The sequence below is a fragment of the Stomoxys calcitrans genome, chromosome 1 (genome assembly GCF_963082655.1).
Source record: "Stomoxys calcitrans chromosome 1, idStoCalc2.1, whole genome shotgun sequence".
Lineage (NCBI taxonomy): Eukaryota > Metazoa > Arthropoda > Insecta > Diptera > Muscidae > Stomoxys > Stomoxys calcitrans.
The window spans coordinates 28,959,628-28,979,012 of NC_081552.1; the positions used below are offsets into that span (position 1 = coordinate 28,959,628).

Sequence of the window (19,385 nt, forward strand, 5' to 3'; positions counted from 1 at the left end):
TATTAGTGTGGGTCGGTAGGGATTGATAACGAGTCATATCGGTCCATGTTTTGGTATAGCGTCCATCTAAACCAAGTATGGTCCAAATGGGCCCAAGTCCTGATAAATTCCCATACATTCTTATCCGGTTTGGCTAACATTTTGCTCAATGATTTCTCCTATGAGTTCCAACATATGTGCCTAGTATGGTCTGAATCGGTCTTAAACCTGGTATAGCTCCCATTCAAACCGATCATCCGATTTTACAATTCTTATACAAATTTGCTGAAATTTCTTCTTCTATGGTTTCCAACATCCAAACCAAGTATGGTCTGAATCGGTCCATAACCTGATATAGGTATAATAGCATAGTAATTCTTATCAATTATCCGAATTGACTGAAATTTTGCACAATAACGTCTACTATGGTCTCCAATATCCAAGCCATGTATGGTCCGAATCGGTACATAACCGGATATAGCTCCAATAGAATAGCAATTCTTTCGCGCGCATTAACCTTTGTTTGCCTATAAAGAAACACCGGGCGAAGAAGTTGACAAATGCGATTTATGGTAGAGGGTGGATAAGACACTGCCCCCGGAAATTAGCACACTTTTACTTGTTTTAAACGTCTTTCTTTCCAAAAAATGTGTCCCGACAACTTTGTTTTATAAAAAGTTGGCCTCATAAATTTGCTTCACTACATTTTCTGCAAATAAATATCTATAAACATTTTCTTTACTTACAGGATCCAAACTTCAAAGGACACTTCTGTATATCCATAGGGAAATCTTCCAAATTCATGGGACAGCCAGCCTTTATTGTTAATCTGTAAAAGAAAACGCAGGAAACCAGCCAAACACACAGTAAAAAAAAAACAACTAAAATTTAAATGGTGTTTAAATATGGTACTGCTTATAGTTAGTATATCAGTTAGAAAGTTTGTTTAGTCGCCTAAAGACACTTAAAACCTTTTCTATAAACCATAGCAATAAGAGCTTTAAACGCCTTTAAGGTATGGCGCATAGCTATCCGTTGCTGTCGGATGGCTGGTAATCAATGCAAACAACTACTAGTGCATACGCTTGTTGCGGGTTTGTTTCGTTTTGGGGACGGGGCTCACCTGCTGGAATACAACACCCTACCATCCTGATGGATGCGCACAAATTTATTCGGTGTTGTTATTGTATGCAAATAGCTCTGTTTGCCATTGTAAAAATAGGTATCGGGCTTCCAGATACGCGCCAACATTGAGACACTCAAAGCCAGCGTGTCTTGGGCTCCCTTGAACGCCAAACGTTTGTCAACCCATGATTGGCGAAAATAGCAATCCATGGAATAAGTCTAAATATTGACGCACGAATATAATTTATGAGTACAATTAATTAGTGAGAAGGCTTGAGTGTTGTATTAAGGGGGGGGGGTGTTTTTTTTGTTTCGATGGGATTTAATTTACAATAATAAATTACCATATCCACTTCTGAAATGGGACCCATGCTACGAACCATGATATCCACTTCAACGGTAGCAGGTGGACCTGTAATGACAAAATATTTGTCTTGTTTCAAAGAAATCAAAGAATTAAAATATTTAGTAAAAGATAAGAAGTGATGAAATGTCTAGAAACAAAGCACTAAAAGTACAAAGGAGCGTATAATTGATAATAATAAAAAATTGCTGCGTATCCTTAGGCGTAATGTATATGGATTTGTAGGCTTAAAGCCTAGTATTGACTTCGATTGTGCGGAAAATGTTGCTTAAGATCAATTAAATTTTGTGAAATCTCACAAGGTTTCCAACAGTGTTGCTAATTTGTTTAATTGTAATTAAACCATTTTATTTGGCGTGTAAAGCGTTGATTTGGTAGAAAACAGCTGTATGTTGACATCATTGTTATCGTATGACTGCCAACCAAGCTGAAAACAAATTTTTCTACAAAATGGTAGATTTAAGTACAAAGCCATCAGTGTAGAAGTCTTTGCTACTTTCATTACCAGGGAGATATTAGTTCCAGTAGATTCTATCAGGAAAAAAATACAGTACTTTTTATCAGAAGTGTGTAATCCATAACGCCTGGGAAATCGGGCTTTGTATTATGAATAACACAGTGTTCGTAGGCGCCACATGACCAAAGGGAAAGTCCATTAGGCTCTTTCGTAGATAGCGACTTGGAGTTTGTCTTCTCGGAGAGAAAGCTTTGGGCCGGGGGCGCCCGAACTTCTCTGGTCCCTCTATATACACGGATTGGTCCAATATGAATGAGGGCACTGGCGTAGTGGTTTTTATTGAATTCGTAGGGATTAGGGAGTCACATAGTCTTCTGATCGAGTGTAGTGTCTTTCATATCCCCAATATCTCTACACAAATTAAAAAGACAAAATTTCTTAAAAAATTTAAACTAACAATTTTTGTAAACAGTTGATTGCCATTGTTCGCTGCATTTAATGGACATGTAATCATTTCACAAAATTTCGTTTTGACAACTGTTCGGGCGAAAACTCGAAGTCAGTACTAGGCTTTACTTATGAACAGATGCTGAATTGTTCTGAGTAGTTTTTAGAATTAAGAAAATGTATGCCAATATGTTACCCCCTCCTTTCCTTTCCCCCTTGCCCAGCCTTTTATTTCTGCGAAGTGAACACTTTTTAATGAGTTTGCTACAGTGATAAGTTCTCCATTTCATTTGCTGCGAGAATTCTCCAGCTTCACCAAGCATGGAGGACAAAAACTCTCGACTTTTGTTTAATATGCAAATGTTCGCATAAATGTATGCCTCTTTGTATGTCTGTCTTAATGCAGGGAGTTGTTAGAAAGGCCTAACTGCACTAAGTTAAATCATATTCACCCCACTGTCCGCATTCATTTCGCTCATATGTTTATTGCGACATTCTCCCCCACCCTAGGGTCCATTTAAGTGTAAAAGTGCGTGTGTGTGTGTGTGGGCATGAAAGTATAAGTGTTCTTGGTGAATATGTTAATATCCGTATCCGGGGCTTAAGCGGAAATGGCAAACACAACGCGAGAAAAAAGAAAGAAAGAAAAAAAATGAACCCCATGTAATTTGTGTATGAAAGCCTCACTAAAACCATTTCCATTGCCATAGTCATCACACTGATTGGCAAGAGACAAGGGGCCAAAATGCATTGCAAGATTGTGTTAATGCTGTAATGAAGTGAAGTGTTTAACATAGTCATATAATTTTATGGGAACAAAAACGAAGAACACAAGGGGAAGCCAACCACTACATCATCAGAGCATGAATCAAATTGAGAATGATGATAAATGAGAGCTTGTTAGTGTAAGTATTTTGTGCACACAAGCATACTTTCTCATTTTTAAAATCAAACTTAAAACACCCACAGGACAAATCTTTTATTTTGTTATTTGCAAGTGAAAAGAAAAAATTGGCAATTTCTGAAAGGCACAACCGTCCAGAATAAAGCCATTTCAATCAGATTAAATTTCTATGAACCATGGAATTGTAGAACTTTTGCTTTAGTTCAATAGAAGACTATTTCAAAAAATGCATCAACTGAAATTAAAATATTAACGCACACACTAAACCAGAAGCTTAACAAAGAGGACAAAAGGCATTATAAAAGGCCTTTTTTAATAGAAAAGTTTCCAAACCAATCTTTTAAATGAAAACTAGCTCTTTTACCATTTACTCTTTTTTGCACTCACTATATGTATTTCTGTTTATATACCCGCCACCATAGAAGGGGGTATACTAATCTAGTCATTCCGTTAGTAACACCTCGAAATATTGAACCCCATAAAGTATATATATTCTGGATCGTCTCGACATTCTGAGTCGGTCTAGCCATGTCTGTTTGTCGAAATCCCGATAGCGGTCGAACTCGTAAAGCTAGCCGCTTAAAATGTTGCACATATAATCAATATTGATGTGGGGATTGCAAATGGGCCATATCGGTTCAGATTTGGATATAGCTCCCATATAAACCGATCTCCCGATTTGACTTCTTGAGCACTTACAAGCCGCAATTTTTGTCCGATTAAGTTGAAATTTTGCATATAATGTACGGTTCAAATCTGTCTACATCCTGATATAGCTTCCATATAAACTGATCTCCCGATTTGGTTTTTGGAGTCCCTGGAAACCACAACCACCGATTTGTCTGAAATTGCACGCGGCGTTATATTACGGCTTCCAATAACAGTGCCAAGTACGGTACAAATCGGTCTATAACCTGATATAGCTCCCATGTAAACTGATCTCCCGATTTGACTTCTTGACCCCTTGCGGAAATTTTGCATGCGGTGTTCTGTTTCGACTTCCAACAACTGTGCCAAGTACAGTCTATTAGTCCATGACACAGGAAATGCTCCAACGTCCCTTCATCTTCCCCACATGCCCTACACATGTCATCCCCTTCCGCACCGATTTTGCTTAAGTGAGTCCTTTGTGTCCCGTTATGACACCATTAGCTATACTGACCTCCTTCTTACTTCCTTCCAGTAATAGTCCCGACCTCTCACGATCCGGATTATCCCATAGAATTTTCGCCGCCCTATCGACTGTTTCGCTGTTCCACAAAGTTAGCGTTTGTCGCCCACGCCCCTAAATCGGACTGAGTCCGCCCGAAAGGCTTCGGGTTAACCAAGATTATCGACGGCAGTTCTCCGGCCTTCACTGCCAAATCGTCAGCCTTTCACTCCCCCTTACTCCGTTATGGCCCGTCACCTAAACAATGTGGATTGTGCCATCCTCAGAGAAGGTGTTAATCTCTAATCTAAGTGCAAGAGTGTTCGGGACCTTACCGTCCCTTATGACCATTTTTCTGTCGGTAAAGATTTTCACATTCGACGTCCACGCGTTAGTAACACACTACCTCACGCATTGCGTGATCGCAATCTCTGCCTGAAGGACCGTTTTATAGTCAGGCAGTGTAAAACAGATCTCAGTCTCCGGGCTCTCAATGTAGAATTCCAGGCCCACTTTGTCCCCTAGTTTTGATCCATCCGTGTAACATGATCTTCCAGACGGCAATACTAGGGTTCCGTCAGTCCAAGACTGTGCTGCTGACAGCAGTGCCTCGCACTCGACCTCAAATGTCGTCTCAGGTATCCGATCGGAAATCTCTTCCCTTCCCTCCAGGTTTCCTATCGTAGCCTCGATTATACCGTGATGGTATGAGCTGCTCTGATCCTCAATCCATTCTCCCATCACCTTAAGCCTCATAGCCGCAGTGCCTGCCTCACATTTAATCTGTATGTCAATGGGTCGGATATCTAGAATAGTCTCCAGTGTCCTAGTTGGCGTGGTCCTCACCACTTCATCTATGCGAAGACAACATGTTCTCTGAACTTGTTGTATGGTCCTAACGTTGCACTTTTCATCCATAGCAATCGACTAAACTCACGCTTCTGTAGAGCCTGTGGAATATCCTCGGATTCAGTCCCCATTTCGAGCATACTACCCGTCTACATAGTTTCCAAAATCTGTGAGCCTTTTCAGTATGCTCATGAATGTAACTCTTCCAATTAAGTTTACTATCCAAGATCACTCCTAAATATTTGACCTTGCCAGATTTTGAAATCGTTTTATTGAGGAAACGTGGTGCGTCAAATTGGCCCACCTTCGTCTTCCTCGTGGACATGCATATTTCTGTCTTCTCTGGGTTAACATTAAGACCCCTGGGTCTAGCCCAGTCATAGCTGGTTTAGATCCTTACCCCTAAGAAGTATTATAACATCGTCTGCATAGCAGGCGGACTCAAATCATCAACTAAATTTAGTTTGTAAAAAATTTTAGCAGAATCCATGATGGTGGGTTCCCAAGATTCGGCACGGCCGAACTTAGCACGATGTCACTTGTTTTTTATATAATAGAAAATCAAAAGTTATTCCCCCAGTTCCTGCTGTTTATAGGTTTTTTTTTCAAAATTTTTCATTTTATAGAAAATTTTCGTATATTTTAAACCCAACACCATAGAATGATGTAGCAAATGGGCCATATTGGTTCAGATTTAGATATAGCCCCCATATAAACCGATTCCCCGATTTGAATTCGTGAGCCCCTAGAAGTCTCAAATATATCCGATTTGGCTAAAATTTGGAACAAAGACTAGAGTTATGACTTTCAACATCCACGCCAGGTAAATGTAATTCGAACCGGTCTATAAACTGATATGGCCCCCATATAGATCGATGCACGGATTTGAATTCTTGAGCCCTTAGAAGCCTTAATTTTCATCCGATTTGGCTAAAATTTGGAACAAAGACTTCAGTTATGATCATGGACCAAAATCCATGCTAAGTATGAGCCGAATCGGTCTATAAACAAATGTAGCCCCCTATAAAAAGATCCCCGGATTTGACTTCTTCAAATTAGGTCCAAAAATCTTTCTTAGGACTTGCGACATTCTGTCTTTTGTCAAAGGGTGGGCGATTGGGATAAAGGTTTAAATACAAACGGCCTTTTCACAAAACTTATTGAGAAATAGTAAAAAGGCGTTAAGTTCGGCCGGGCCGAATTTTGGATACCCACCACCTCGGGTATATATTTAAACCACCTTTCGTCAAAATCCGGTGCAAAATTCATACCTTATGACCCAAAGCAGCTATATCAATATATGTTCCAATTTGGACCAAATACTAAAAAGTAAAAGTCATTGTTCAATTGTTTATAACAAAATATTGATTTTTTTAGAAGTTATATCTAAAAATAAACTGATCTGAACTATATACGTCACGGATATCGAAAAGCATAACATAAGTCAGTCTGTCAAATTTCAGTGAAATCGGACTAAAAATGCGCCTTTTATGGGGCCAAGACTTTCAATCGAGAGATCGGTCTATATGGAGGTCTATATTGCAGAAATATGTGTAGGGGCTTAACTTAACTCTTTGTCCCAAATTTCGGTAACATCGGACAATAAATGGGCTTTTTATGAGCCCAAAACATAAAATCGAGAGATCGGTCAATATGGCAGCTAATCTAACCTAACTCAACTCACTGTCCCATATTGCGGCGACATCGGACAATAAATGCGCCTTTTATGGCCCTAAAACCGAGAGATCGGTCTATATGGCAGCTATATCCAAATCTAGACCAATCTATACGATAATGCAGAAGTATGTCAAGGGGCTTAACTTAACTCACTGTCCCAAATTTCGGCGACATCGGACAATGAATGCGCCATTAATGGGCCTACGACCCTAAATCGAAGGATCGGTCTATATGGCAGCTATATCCAAATCTTGACCGATTTGAGCCAAATTGACGAATGATATCGAGGGGCCTTACACAACTTACTGTCCCAAATTTCAGCAAAATCGGATGATAAATGTAGCTTTTATGGGCCTAAGACCCTAAATCGGTGGATCGGGCTATATGGCAGCTATATCCAAATCTGGACCGATCGGGGCTAAATTGAAGACAGATGTCTTCGGATAATATATGTGGCTTTTATGGGCTTAAGACCCTAAATCGGAGGATCGGTCTATATGGTAGCTATATCCAAATCTGAACCGATCTGGGCCAAATTGAAGACAGATGTCTTCGGATAATAAATGTGGCTTTTATGGGCTTAAGACCCTAAATCGGAGGATCGGTCTATATGACAACTATATCCAAATCTGGACCGATCTGGGCCAAATTGACGAAGAATGTCGATGGGCCTAACGCAATTCACTGTCCCGAATTTCAGCGAAATCGGGTTATAAATGTGGCTTTTATGGGCCTAAGACCCTAAATCGGCGGATCGGTCTATATGGCAGCTATATCCAAATCTGGACCGATCTGAGCCAAATTGACGAAGGATGTCGAAGGCCCTAACACAACTCACTGTCCCAAATTTCAGCGAAATTGGATAATATATGTGGCTTTTATTTAAGACCCTAAATCGGCCGATCGGTCTCAAGATATAGACCGATATAGCCCATCTTCGAACTTAACCTGCTTATGGACGAAAAAAAAAGAATCTGTGCAAAGTTTCAGCTCAATATCTCTATTTTTGAGGACTGTAGCGTGATTTCAACAGACAGACGGACGGACATGTCTAGATCGTCTTAGATTTTTACGCTGATCAAGAATATATATACTTTATAGGGTCGGAAATGGATATTTCGGTGTGTTGCAAACGGAATGACAAAATGAATATACCCCCATCCTTCGGTGGTGGGTATAAAAACCAGTAAGGAAGGGCAAAAGTCGGCCCGTGCCGACTGTATAATACTCTACACCTACCCAATAAGTACAATGTGGGAGCTATATCCAATGGTAGTCGTCGAGGAAAGCGGTGTGCAAAATTTTGCTAAGATTGGTCAAAAAATGTGCTTCCAGTGGCTCCTGGAGTAAAAACAGGGCAATATACATATATATCACACCTATATCTAAATCAGGGTTGATTTCTATGAAACTTACCAGTAATGTGGAGAGTCATAAGAAAATACTTCCTGCCAAATTTCGAGAGAATCGGTTAACAAATGAGCACATTATTGCAATATTTCTCAAAATCGGACAAACATATATATGACAGCAACTTCTAAATCTGAACCGAGTTGAAGCAAACTTCTCAGATATTGTGTTAGTCGTCGGGGAAAGCATTGTACAAAATTTTTGCAAGATTGGTCGATAAAGGCGCTTGCAGTGGCTCTAGGAGTGCAATATTACTGCAAACCGCACGGATCCAAATCTGAACCGATTTTTTCCAATTTCAATTGGCTTCGTTTCTATAAATCGGATGAAAACTGCGACCTGTACTTTGTACACAAATGAACATGGACAGACAGACAGACAGAGAGACGGACATAGTCTATCTCTCTTCCTTCTGGGTGTTACAAACAAATGCACTAAGTTATAATACCCTGTACCACAGTAGTGGTGTAGGGTATAAAAGTTATGCTGACAATGATTTCAAGTGTTGCCACTTTAATTTTTTTGCATTTTTCTCGCTATATGCAAAGTACTACTTCTTCGCCTATTATAAGCCAACGATTCACCGATGTTTTTTTTTTATATGGAGTTTGACAGCATTCCGCTTAAAAAGCTGAACAGAATACTCAACTATAGGTGGGAGAAGTGGCTGGTATATGCAAGAGAAACATTTAAGCCAAATTGGACAAATATTGCGGCTTCCAGGGGCTCAAGAAGTGAAATTGGTTTATATGGGAGCTATATCAGATTTTAGACCAATTTGGAACGCACTTAGCGCAGTTGTTGGAAGTCATAACGGAACACTACATGCACAATCTCAACCAAATCGTACAAAAATTGCGGCTTCCGCAATTTTTCTTGCGGGGCTCAAGAAGTCAAATTGGGAGATTGGTTTATATGGGAGCTTCTTCTTTAATTGGGTATGACAGAACATTTGTTCCACTAGCCGAACGTTGAATAGCATTCCAAGAGCCTTGATCTTCTGCGCTCATTCTAATAACTCTGACACCAAGTTTCGAGGTGTCTGCCACCACTTGATCTTTCCATCGGGCTTTTGGTCTTCCCGGTTTGCGGTGATACATGCAAGCTTCTTCATCCATTCTGACAACATGACCTAGCCAACGCAGCCGTTGTGTTTTGATGCGTGTAACTATGCTATCGTCATCATACAGCTCGTGGTTCATACGCCGCCTTTATTCTCCATTAAAGCAAACTGGTCCATATATTTTACGAAGAATCTTTCTCTCAAATACTCCAAGCACTGTCTCATCTGCTTTCACAAGTACCCATGCCTCAGAACCATATAACAACACGGTTATTGTCAGTGTCTTGTATAGTGTAATCTTTGTCTATCGAGAGGTGGCCTTGTTTCTAAACTGCTTACTTAATCCAAAGTAGCATCTGTTTGCCAGTATTATACCTCGCTTTATCTCAAAACTGTTGTCATTCGTTTCGGTTCCGGCGGTACCGAGGTAGATAAAGTTGCTGACTATTTCAAAGTTGTGGTTCCCAACTTTCTCCATATTCTTTATCAGCTCGGTTGTACAAGGCGTTTTGGAAGTTGAAACCATCCATTTCGTCTCATCTCGATTTACTGCCAGACCCATTTTCACTAACTCTCTTTCGATTCTTTCAAAGGCTGCAGTTACTACTTCCGGTGGCCGACCTATGATGTCGATGTCGTCGGCATAGGCGAGTAGCATGTGTTCTCTTGTGATTAGTGTACCATATCAATTCACATCAGCATCTCGCATAATCTTCTCCAGTAGGATATTAAAGAGATCACACGATAGGCTAAATGATTCGGAGAGATTCTTTCCTATTCATACTGAGGAACGCGTATCAACAAGTTTAATCCTGCAGACTCTTATTAATTTCGCAGGGATACCAAACTCGGACATGGCTTGAAATACCTTTGAACGGTGTTGATTTGTCCTCCTCGGGTCTTTTCCAGGATTTGGCGCAGTGTGATTATCTGGTTCAGGGTGGATTTACCAGGTCTAAAGCCGCATTGATAGGGCCCAATTATCTCATTGACTTTTGGTTTAAATCTTTCACACAGTACGCTCGACAGTATCTTGTATGCGATGGGGAGGAGACTTATTCCTCTGTAGTTGGCACATTCCGTGTTGTCTCCTTTCTTGTGTACGGGACATAGTATGCTGAGTATGCGTTCTTCTAGCCACATTGCGCAGATAAGCTGATGCATACGCCTTATCAGCGTGTTGCCTCCGGTCTTAAATAGTTCAGCGGGTAACCCGTTGGCTCCTGCTGCCTTGTTGTTCTTTAGTCGGGTGGCTGCTACTTGGACCTCATTCTGACGATGAAGCAAACGTTCTACACCATCATCAGGGATTGGTTCTGCGGTATCCTCTTCGCCGCCACCGTCGGACACTAGCAGTTTGGTAAAATGTTTTTTCCATATCCTCAGCAGCAGATTTCCTTCTTTGTCCAATAAAGCCATCGTTTTGATGTTTAATTCTTTGGTAGAATTTCCGGACTTCATTCTGACTCCTGTACATCGCAATTCGCTGAGACTCACGTCTTTCCATTACCCTTTTCTTTTTGCGGAATAGACGTTTCTCCTCTCTCCTTTTCTCCCGATACCGTTCCTTCATCTGGCGCGTTGCTACTGATTGCAGGGATACTCTATGTGCCGCATTCTTGGCTTCAGTAGCATCTCGACACTCTTGGTCGTACCATGTGGGTTTCTTGGAGGATGCTTCCGGTACCCAAGTATGGATTTCGCGGCATTTTTCAAGGAGTGGGGAATAGTTTGCTACTGCGCCATTATATCATCGGAACAAGGAGTGATTTTATCAACCAGTTGGATCAGTTGAGTGGAGTATGCTGCTGTCATCTGTTGTGTTTGCAGCTTTTCAATGTCCAGCTTCCTTGCAGTGTCAGATCGTACTTTTCTCGCCATGTTCAAACGGGTGCGAACCTTTGCTGCCAGAAGGTAATGATCCGAATCTATATTCTCTCCACCGATGGATCGTACATCTAACACACTGGGTTTGGTTCCTCGTGTTTTGATCGGGTGACAGAAATGTGGCTTTGTGAATATTTTTATGTTGAAATCTGGTGCTACTAACTACCATGTTTTTTGCTGCGGCGAAATCTATCAGCCTTAACCCATTACTGGACTCGTGGAGGCAAAATTTTCCGACTGTTGGACCAACAATGTCTTCCTTCCCTATCTTCGCATTAAAATCTCCCAGAATGATTTTAATATCATGGGGAGGCATCGGTCATATTCTCCCTCTATGCGCTCGTAGAAAATATCCTTGGTCATCTCGTTCTTGTCTTCCATCGGGGCATGGGCACAAATAAGGCTGATGTTGAAGAATTTGGCTTTGTGGCTAGTCTCTCATTCACCGGAGACAAGATGATTCAGTCTCCGACCAACCACAAATTCACAGCCAAATTTATGCTTCGTATTATAGCAGATATAGTATAGTTGGTCACCATTTCGTGTTGTAGTGACGCCATTCCCAGTCCATCTCATTTCCTGTAAGGCGGTAATATCTGCCTTGACTTCTTTAATACATCCGCCAGTAAATGTATACTGCATCTTCGCTATATCAGTTTATAGACCGATTTGGATCGTACTTGACACAGTTGTTGGAAGTCATAACAGAACACTCTGTGCAAAATTTCAGCCAAATCGGACAAAAATTGCGGCATCCAGGTGCTGAGGAAGTAGAATCGGGAAATCGGTTTATATGGGAGCTATATCAGGTTATAGACCGATTTGGACAGTACTTTGGACCGCGTTCGACCTCTATCGTGATTTCGACAGACGGACGGACATGGCTAGATCGATTCAGAATGACGAGACGATCAAGATTATATATATATACGATATATATATATATATATATATATATGTATATATATACAAACGGAATGACTAGATTGGTATACCCCCATTCCTTACCATGACAAATGGGGCTCAAATTCAGGGTAATTGAAAATAGAGTCGAAATTTGACATCGAAATTTCGGGTCAACGGGTCAACAATTTAAAAAAATCTAGGTTTAAATGAAAGGGTTTTAGGAGTAGAATACGATCGAAACATTCCCACATTTAACAAATGGCTGAGAGTCCGCCTTATACCTAAGTTGACATGTAGCCCAATAATGGCAATATGATATTCAAATGGAAGGTTTAAGGCAGTAGGATAAAAATTTGTTCCGTCCACATGTAATAGCTCTAAACTGTAAGTATGGTTAGCACCTGAAATAGCTATATAAGTTAAATTTCTAGCGCTCGACCCTTCTTCCCACCTATCGGACATCTAACCCGATAATTACAATATGGGGTATAAATTAAAGAAGAGGGGTACGAAACCTACAAATAATAAAAGACAATGAACAAGTAAAAGCGTGCTAAGTTCGGCCGGGCCGAATCTTATATACCCTCCACCATGGAGGATATAAGAAAAGATTTGCTCTGCTATTACAGCGATATCAAGATATGGTCCAGTTTGGACCACAATTAAATTATATGTTGGAGACCTCTGTAAAATGTCAGCCAATTCGAATAAGAATTCCGCCCTTTGGGGGCTCAAGAAGTACAAAGCTGAGATTGATTTATATGGGAGCTGTATCGGGCTATAGACCGATTCAGACCATAATAAATACGTATGTTGATGGTCATGAGAGAATACGTCGTACAAAATTTCAGGCGAATCGGATAATAATTGCGACCTCTACAGGCTCAAGAAGTCAAGGTCCCAGATCGGTTTATATGACAGCTATATCAGGTTATGAACCGATTTGAACCATACTTGGCACAGTTGTTGGATATCATAACAAAACACGTCGTGCCAAAATTCATTCAAATCGGATAAGAATTGCGCCCTCTAGAAGTTCAAGAAGTCAAGACCCAAGATTGGTTTATATGACAGTTATAGCAGGTTATGGACCGATTTGAAACATACTTGACACAGTTATTGGATATTAGAACAAAACACGTCGCGCAAAATTTCATTCCAATCGGGTAAGAATTGCGTACTCTAGAGGCTCAAAAAGTCAAGACCCAAGATCGGTTTATATGGCAGTTATATCAAAACATGGACCGATATGGCCTATTTGCAATCCCAACCGACCTACACTAATAAGAAGTATTTGTGCAAAATTTCAAGCGGCTAGCTTTACTCCTTCGGAAGTTAGCGTGCTTTCGACAGACAGACGGACGGTCGGACGGATGGACAGACATGGCTAGATCGACATAAAATGTCACGACGATCAATAATATATATACTTTATGGGGTCTCAGACGAATATTTCGAGTAGTTACAAACAGAATGACGAAATTAGTATGCCCCCCATCCTATGGTGCAGGGTATAAAAAGAAACTTTTTGGGCTAAGTGCATGTATGGCTGAACAATCTTAATTTTTTGAAATGTGCACTGCACTCAACCGAAAGGTATTGGCAGGTTGTTTATGCCAACAGTTTGGAGTATATTTGAAGTCAAGATACACCCATGAAACCTAGAAGTTTAGATTGTAAATATAGGAACATTTTTATTCTGTGTATAGTAGAATGTACAGCGGATTGTGCTTGGGTGGGGCAGTTTTCATAAAATGTCATTGTGCCCAAAGATGATCATATCGCCCAAAAGTGTGCAAAAACAACTAACATTAGCATAGTTTGGGCGATATGACATATGTAGTTTTGGCCGAAATTACGCCACGCCCATTTATGTAGTAGCGTCGCCAGTCTTTTATTTGTTGTTTTAAGCGTCTCGGACGTTTGTCTATTTATTCATTTAGTTTCCCTTTTAATTTGTTCGTCATTCCGTCCAGGTTTTTGCCTTTTGTCTATTCATTTGTCCTTTGTCCACCCAAACTATTGGTCGTGCTTCCTCCTTAGGTTGGCTTGACACTATATCTGTTTATCGCTCAGTTCGTTTGAACCTCCAAAATTTGGCTCTTCCGTCTGTCCATACTGTTCTTGCCTCTCAGCTCGTTTTCCTTAAATCCGCCTCAATGACCTTAAATGCTTTCCTTGGCCAGTCTTTTCTTCCGTTTGTCGATGAATGAGTTTGAACAATCTTCTGTCTATTCTTCAGCTCTTCTAACCGGCATTATCATTGCCCGTTAAGGCTTTATTTGCTAGAGCCTTACCAGTTTTTCCTCTGCGTAAACTTATCGGCATTGTGGTATGGTCTCACAGATTTCCTTTAGGAAGTGGAAACGACCTTTTATTTCCGTTATGTCAGTGGTGGGAGATTACAAGAATGAATGCTAAAATATATTTCAGCTTTAAATGCCATTAGTTTGCGGCAGAAATGAAAAACAGTTGAAAATGATATAAAGTAAAAAAAGTTATTTGGCACCTTTTGCTTGGGAAGCAAATAGGGGTTTAAAAATGTTGGAAATGTGAACATCAAATAAACAGTGCAAAGGAGTGTTACAAACATGGAACATAAGTGGGAATGGGACTACATTTAATGGGGTTCGTTTAAACGAAGAAGTCCCAGCTAAAAATTCATTTGATAATAAAAATTCATTTGATAATGAGGAAAACCAAAACTCTGTTTAAAGGACCTGGTGGAAAATCTCATTTCGAAACTAGAACGAGCGAGAGACGAAGATCGTTGCGGTTGGAAATCTTTTCTGAGTTCGGATACTTGAGCAAACGTTCTGCGCAACTCAACTAAGAATGTAAGTTAGGTTTTCGTTTGCTGGCATTTGTTCGCAGAGGCATCCGAATTGACTGTTTCACTCTACAAAATCAGCTAATGGAATAAAAAACAAGCCGTTTGTTTGAGAACCACCGCTCTTATGTTTCAGACTGGTCTTGATGGTTGCCCTTGTGAACGGTAAGAAAGGAGGAGTGGTATCGCAGTAGTTTCAGGATAATCAAATGTATGACCGATTTTTTAAAGTCTTGACTTGAGCTGAGTTGGGCGTCCTTAGGCTGAATCTCGTCCTGGAAATCAAGATGAGACTTTGAAAACTAACAAGTAAAAAGGCATTAAGTTCGGCCGGGCCGAACTTTGGATACCCACCACCTCGGGTATATATGTAAACCGCCTTTCATCAAAATTCGGTGAAAAATTCATAACTTATGTCCCATATCAGTTATATTAAAATATGTTCCGATTTGGACCAAATACTAATAAGTACAGTAGATATATCTAAAAATAAACCGATCTGAACCATATACGACACGGATGTCGAAAAGCCTAACATAAGACTTTGTCAAATTTCAGTGATATCGGATTACAAATGCGAATTTTATGGGGCCAAGACTTTAAATCGAGATATCGGTTTACATGGCAGCTATATCCAAATCTGGACCGATTTGGGCCAAGTTGCGTAAAAATGTCGAAGAGCCTAACTTAAAGCACTGTCCCGAATTTGAGCGAAATCGGGCAATAAATGCCTCTTTTATGGGCCCAAAACCTTAAATCGAGAGATCGGTCTATATGGCAGCTATATTCAAAACTAGACCGATCTGGGCAAAATTGAAGAAGGACGTCGAAGAGTCTAACTAAACTCACTGTTTCAAATTTCAGCGACATCAGACAATAAATGCACCTTTTATGGCCCCAAAACCTAAAACCTAGATATCGGTCTATATGGCAGCTATATCCAAATCTGGACGGATCTGTGCGATATTGCAAAAGTATGTTTAATTTAACTCACTGTCCCGAATTTCAGCGACATCGGACAATAAATGAGCATTTTATGGGCCCAAAACCTTAAATCAGGAAATCGGTCTATATGGCAGCTATATCCAAATCTGAACCGATCTGGGCTAAATTGAAGACAGATGTCGAAGGGCCTAAGACAACTCACTGTCCCAAACTTCAGCAAAATCGGATAATAAATGTGGCTTTTATGGGCTTAAGACCCAAAATCGGAGGATCGGTCTATATGGCAGCTATATCCAAATCTGGACCGATCTGGGCCAAATTGACGAAGGATGTCGATGGGCCTAACACAATTCACTGTCTCGAATTTCATCAAAATTGGATAATAAATATGGCTTTTGTGGGCCTAAGACCCGAAATCGGAGGATCGGTCTATATGACAGCTATATCCAAATCTGGACCGATCTAGGCAAAATTAACGAAGGAGCTAACATAACTCCCTGTCCCAAATTTCAGCAAAATCGGATAATATATGTGGCTTTAATGGGCCTTAGACCCTAAATCGGAGGATCGGTCTATATGGCAGCTATATCCAAATCTGCAAATTGACGAAGAATGTCGAAGGGCCTAACACAACTCACTGACCCAAATTTCAGCAAAATCGGATAATAAATGTGGCTTTTATGGGCCTAAGACCCTTAATCGGCGGATCGGTCTCTATGGGGGCTATATCAAGATATAGTCCGATATAGCCCATCTTCGAACTTAATCTGCTTACGGACAAAAAAAGAATCTGTGCAAAATTTCAGCTCAATATCTCTATTTTTAAAGACTGTAGCGTGATTTCAACAGACAGACGGACGGACATGTCTAGATCGTCTTAGATTTTTACGCTGATCAAGAATATATATACTTTATAGGGTCGGAAATGGATATTTCGATGTGTTGCAAACGGAATAACAAAATGAATAAAAATTTGAAGTCAATAATAAAAATCCTTAATCCTTTCGTCCCACAGTATCCAAATTTCCTATCATTGGATAAAAAACAAATAACAGTAAGTTTTCAAATGTTTTTAAACAAGAAATAAATTTTTGTTTGTTTGATCGGTTTGCAACAAAAGTTTGTTCAACAAATGATAGGCATTGTTTTTTTTTATTATTGTCTAAAAAATCTCAACTTACCTCCAAAATCTGGCCTTATGCTGTTGTCATAACCCCTTAGCAGATTATCTAACAATTCGGATATGTTGGCATGATTATTACGCTGTGTTAGACGCATGTGAGATCCTGCCTCGGCTGTTAATTTTGCGGTCGTTAGGCCATACCACATCAAGGCATAGAGGCATGTAAGCCATGTTAACTTAAGGCCAAAGGCAATACCACAGGCATTGCCACCACTTATACCACCACCGCTGCTAGGACCGATGTGGCCGCGTCCACAGCAAATGTTGAAGAAGTGAAATTGAGGAAACCAAGGCTTAAAAGTCACCAACTGTTTGAAACTTATCAGCGGCAACATCGGCATTACCATCGGCATCATCATCATACACAAAAATAGCAATAGGAGTAGCAGCAGAAGCATGAGCATCATGTCATACAAAAGGCATACAACATATGCTGATGTCCTTATGTCCTTATGGTGTATGGAAGGAAGGAAGGATGGATGGATGGATGTTAGCTCGTAGTTTGAGATTTCCGTTTGGCTTTTATTCGTTTATGGTCAAATAGTTGGTCTTGTTGGCTCTTCGCTTACTGGTGTTGCTAGACAATTCCTCTTTTTTTGCCTTATTGCCGCATTAAGGCTGTTGTGGCATAGTTGCTGTTTCTGCCAGGATCTGTTGTTGACAAGTTTGCATTTGTTGTTTGTTTGTTGTTGAGATTGTCCTCTAGTTTATGTTTTGTTGTTGTTTCAATACCTTTCTCTTTCTGTGGATGAACTTTAAATTCCTTTGCACTTTGTTTTATAAGAGGATCTAATGTTTTTGTTTTGTTTTCTTCCTTCTACAGGATTCTCGTTTAATTTTAAGATACTGCTGAAAAAACAAAAGCCAAATTCGTGCTTAGTTGGATTTATGCAGTTCTTTTGAAATCTGTTTTTGTTTTCTGTTTTTGTTTTCTGGTTTTATTATGACTTATTTTGTTTTAGATCAAGAGATTAGAAATTGTGAAAGGACAACAAAAGAGAGAAATGATACGGACGAAGCTAATTAATGAAAAAAATTAACAGAGTACATAATTGAAAGGACTTGGCGCTTGGGCACAAGGTCATTTCTTCAACAACTTAAGAACAGTGAAATGAAATATCTTGAGAGGTCCCCAAAATCTTTTAGCATAAAGTAGGTTTAATGTGTTACTTAATGTCGAATGTGGATTTTATATGGGGAATGTGGATTTTATGTGGATTTGATGAACAAAAATATAAATTTGTTTGGAAACGTGAATTTAATGTAAAAAATGGATTTAATGTGTATTGAAAGTGGAATGCGAGTTTAGTGTGGATTTTATGTGGTTCGAGGTTCTTATGTGAATTGGGGATTTCATGGGGAATGTATATTTTATATGGTACTAGCTAAACCGGGCCCGCTCCGCTGCGCCTTCTTTTACTTTATATGGAACAAAAGTTTCCTTGGAATATTTATTTTCGACAATTAAAGAGCTTTTAGTGAAATAACATGCTACGAAAATAGTATTGTATATCGCTTGACTAACAATTTAACAATATAAGTGCCTTTGTCCGAATCCCATATGATCTTTATTGGTCTACGAATTTAAGTTTGGATGTAATGTGTACTCTATTCTAAAAATACTTTATTTCAGCCCGCTACTCTCATGATATCTGATTTAGGGGTGTTTTCGGTGGTGAGGTGGTCCCCCAGGCACTTGGCCGTGAAAAAATATTAACTTTGTGCTCTTCTTTCGAAAACCATTTATTTAAACCCCATATTGCCATTGGCTTAGGGGAGGCGTCCCCCATACACATGGCCCAAAATAGGTTATGAAATTCGTTTTCTAATCTTAAATACCACATATTGGTATGGTCGAAATTTGTTTACGCTTTCTTCTTTTCTTGCTCTACCCCTCAATACCTTTCATTTAATCTCCACATTGACATGGTCGGTAAATATGGCCGATTTAGGGGTGTTTTGGGGATGGGGGTGGTCCCCCAAACACTAAGCCCGGAAAATATATGGGCAACGTGCTCTATTCTCATATATCTATATATCATTTATTTGAACCCCATATTTTGGGAAAGGGGTTGAGCCCCAGATAATTGGTCCCGAAAGTGGGTATCAATTTTTGCTCTACCCCCCAATACCTTTCATTTAATCTCCACATTGACATGGCCGGTATATATGACCGATTTATTAAGCCCGGAAAATATATCAGCAACGT

At 39.9% G+C, this 19,385-nt stretch overlaps 1 protein-coding gene across 10 annotated transcripts in view; it reads right to left on the bottom strand.

Annotated features, from left to right (window-relative positions):
* The window catches only part of LOC106091397 (gamma-aminobutyric acid receptor alpha-like), a 128,780-nt gene that overhangs the window by 47,489 nt on the left and 61,906 nt on the right, over positions 1-19,385 (bottom strand). For 7 of the 10 annotated variants that reach the window (XM_059360623.1, XM_059360628.1, XM_059360627.1 and 4 more), the window contains 4 exons: positions 17,175-18,025; positions 1,449-1,516; positions 1,103-1,323; positions 726-808 (listed from right to left, as the gene is read on the bottom strand). In XM_059360623.1, coding sequence (XP_059216606.1) covers positions 726-808; positions 1,103-1,323; positions 1,449-1,516; positions 17,175-17,583 — 781 coding nt within the window. In that variant the 5' untranslated portion in view covers positions 17,584-18,025. The remainder of the gene's footprint in view (positions 1-725; positions 809-1,102; positions 1,324-1,448; positions 1,517-17,174; positions 18,026-19,385) is intronic. The other 3 variants (XM_059360626.1, XM_059360621.1, XM_059360622.1) reach the window with 1 other exon arrangement.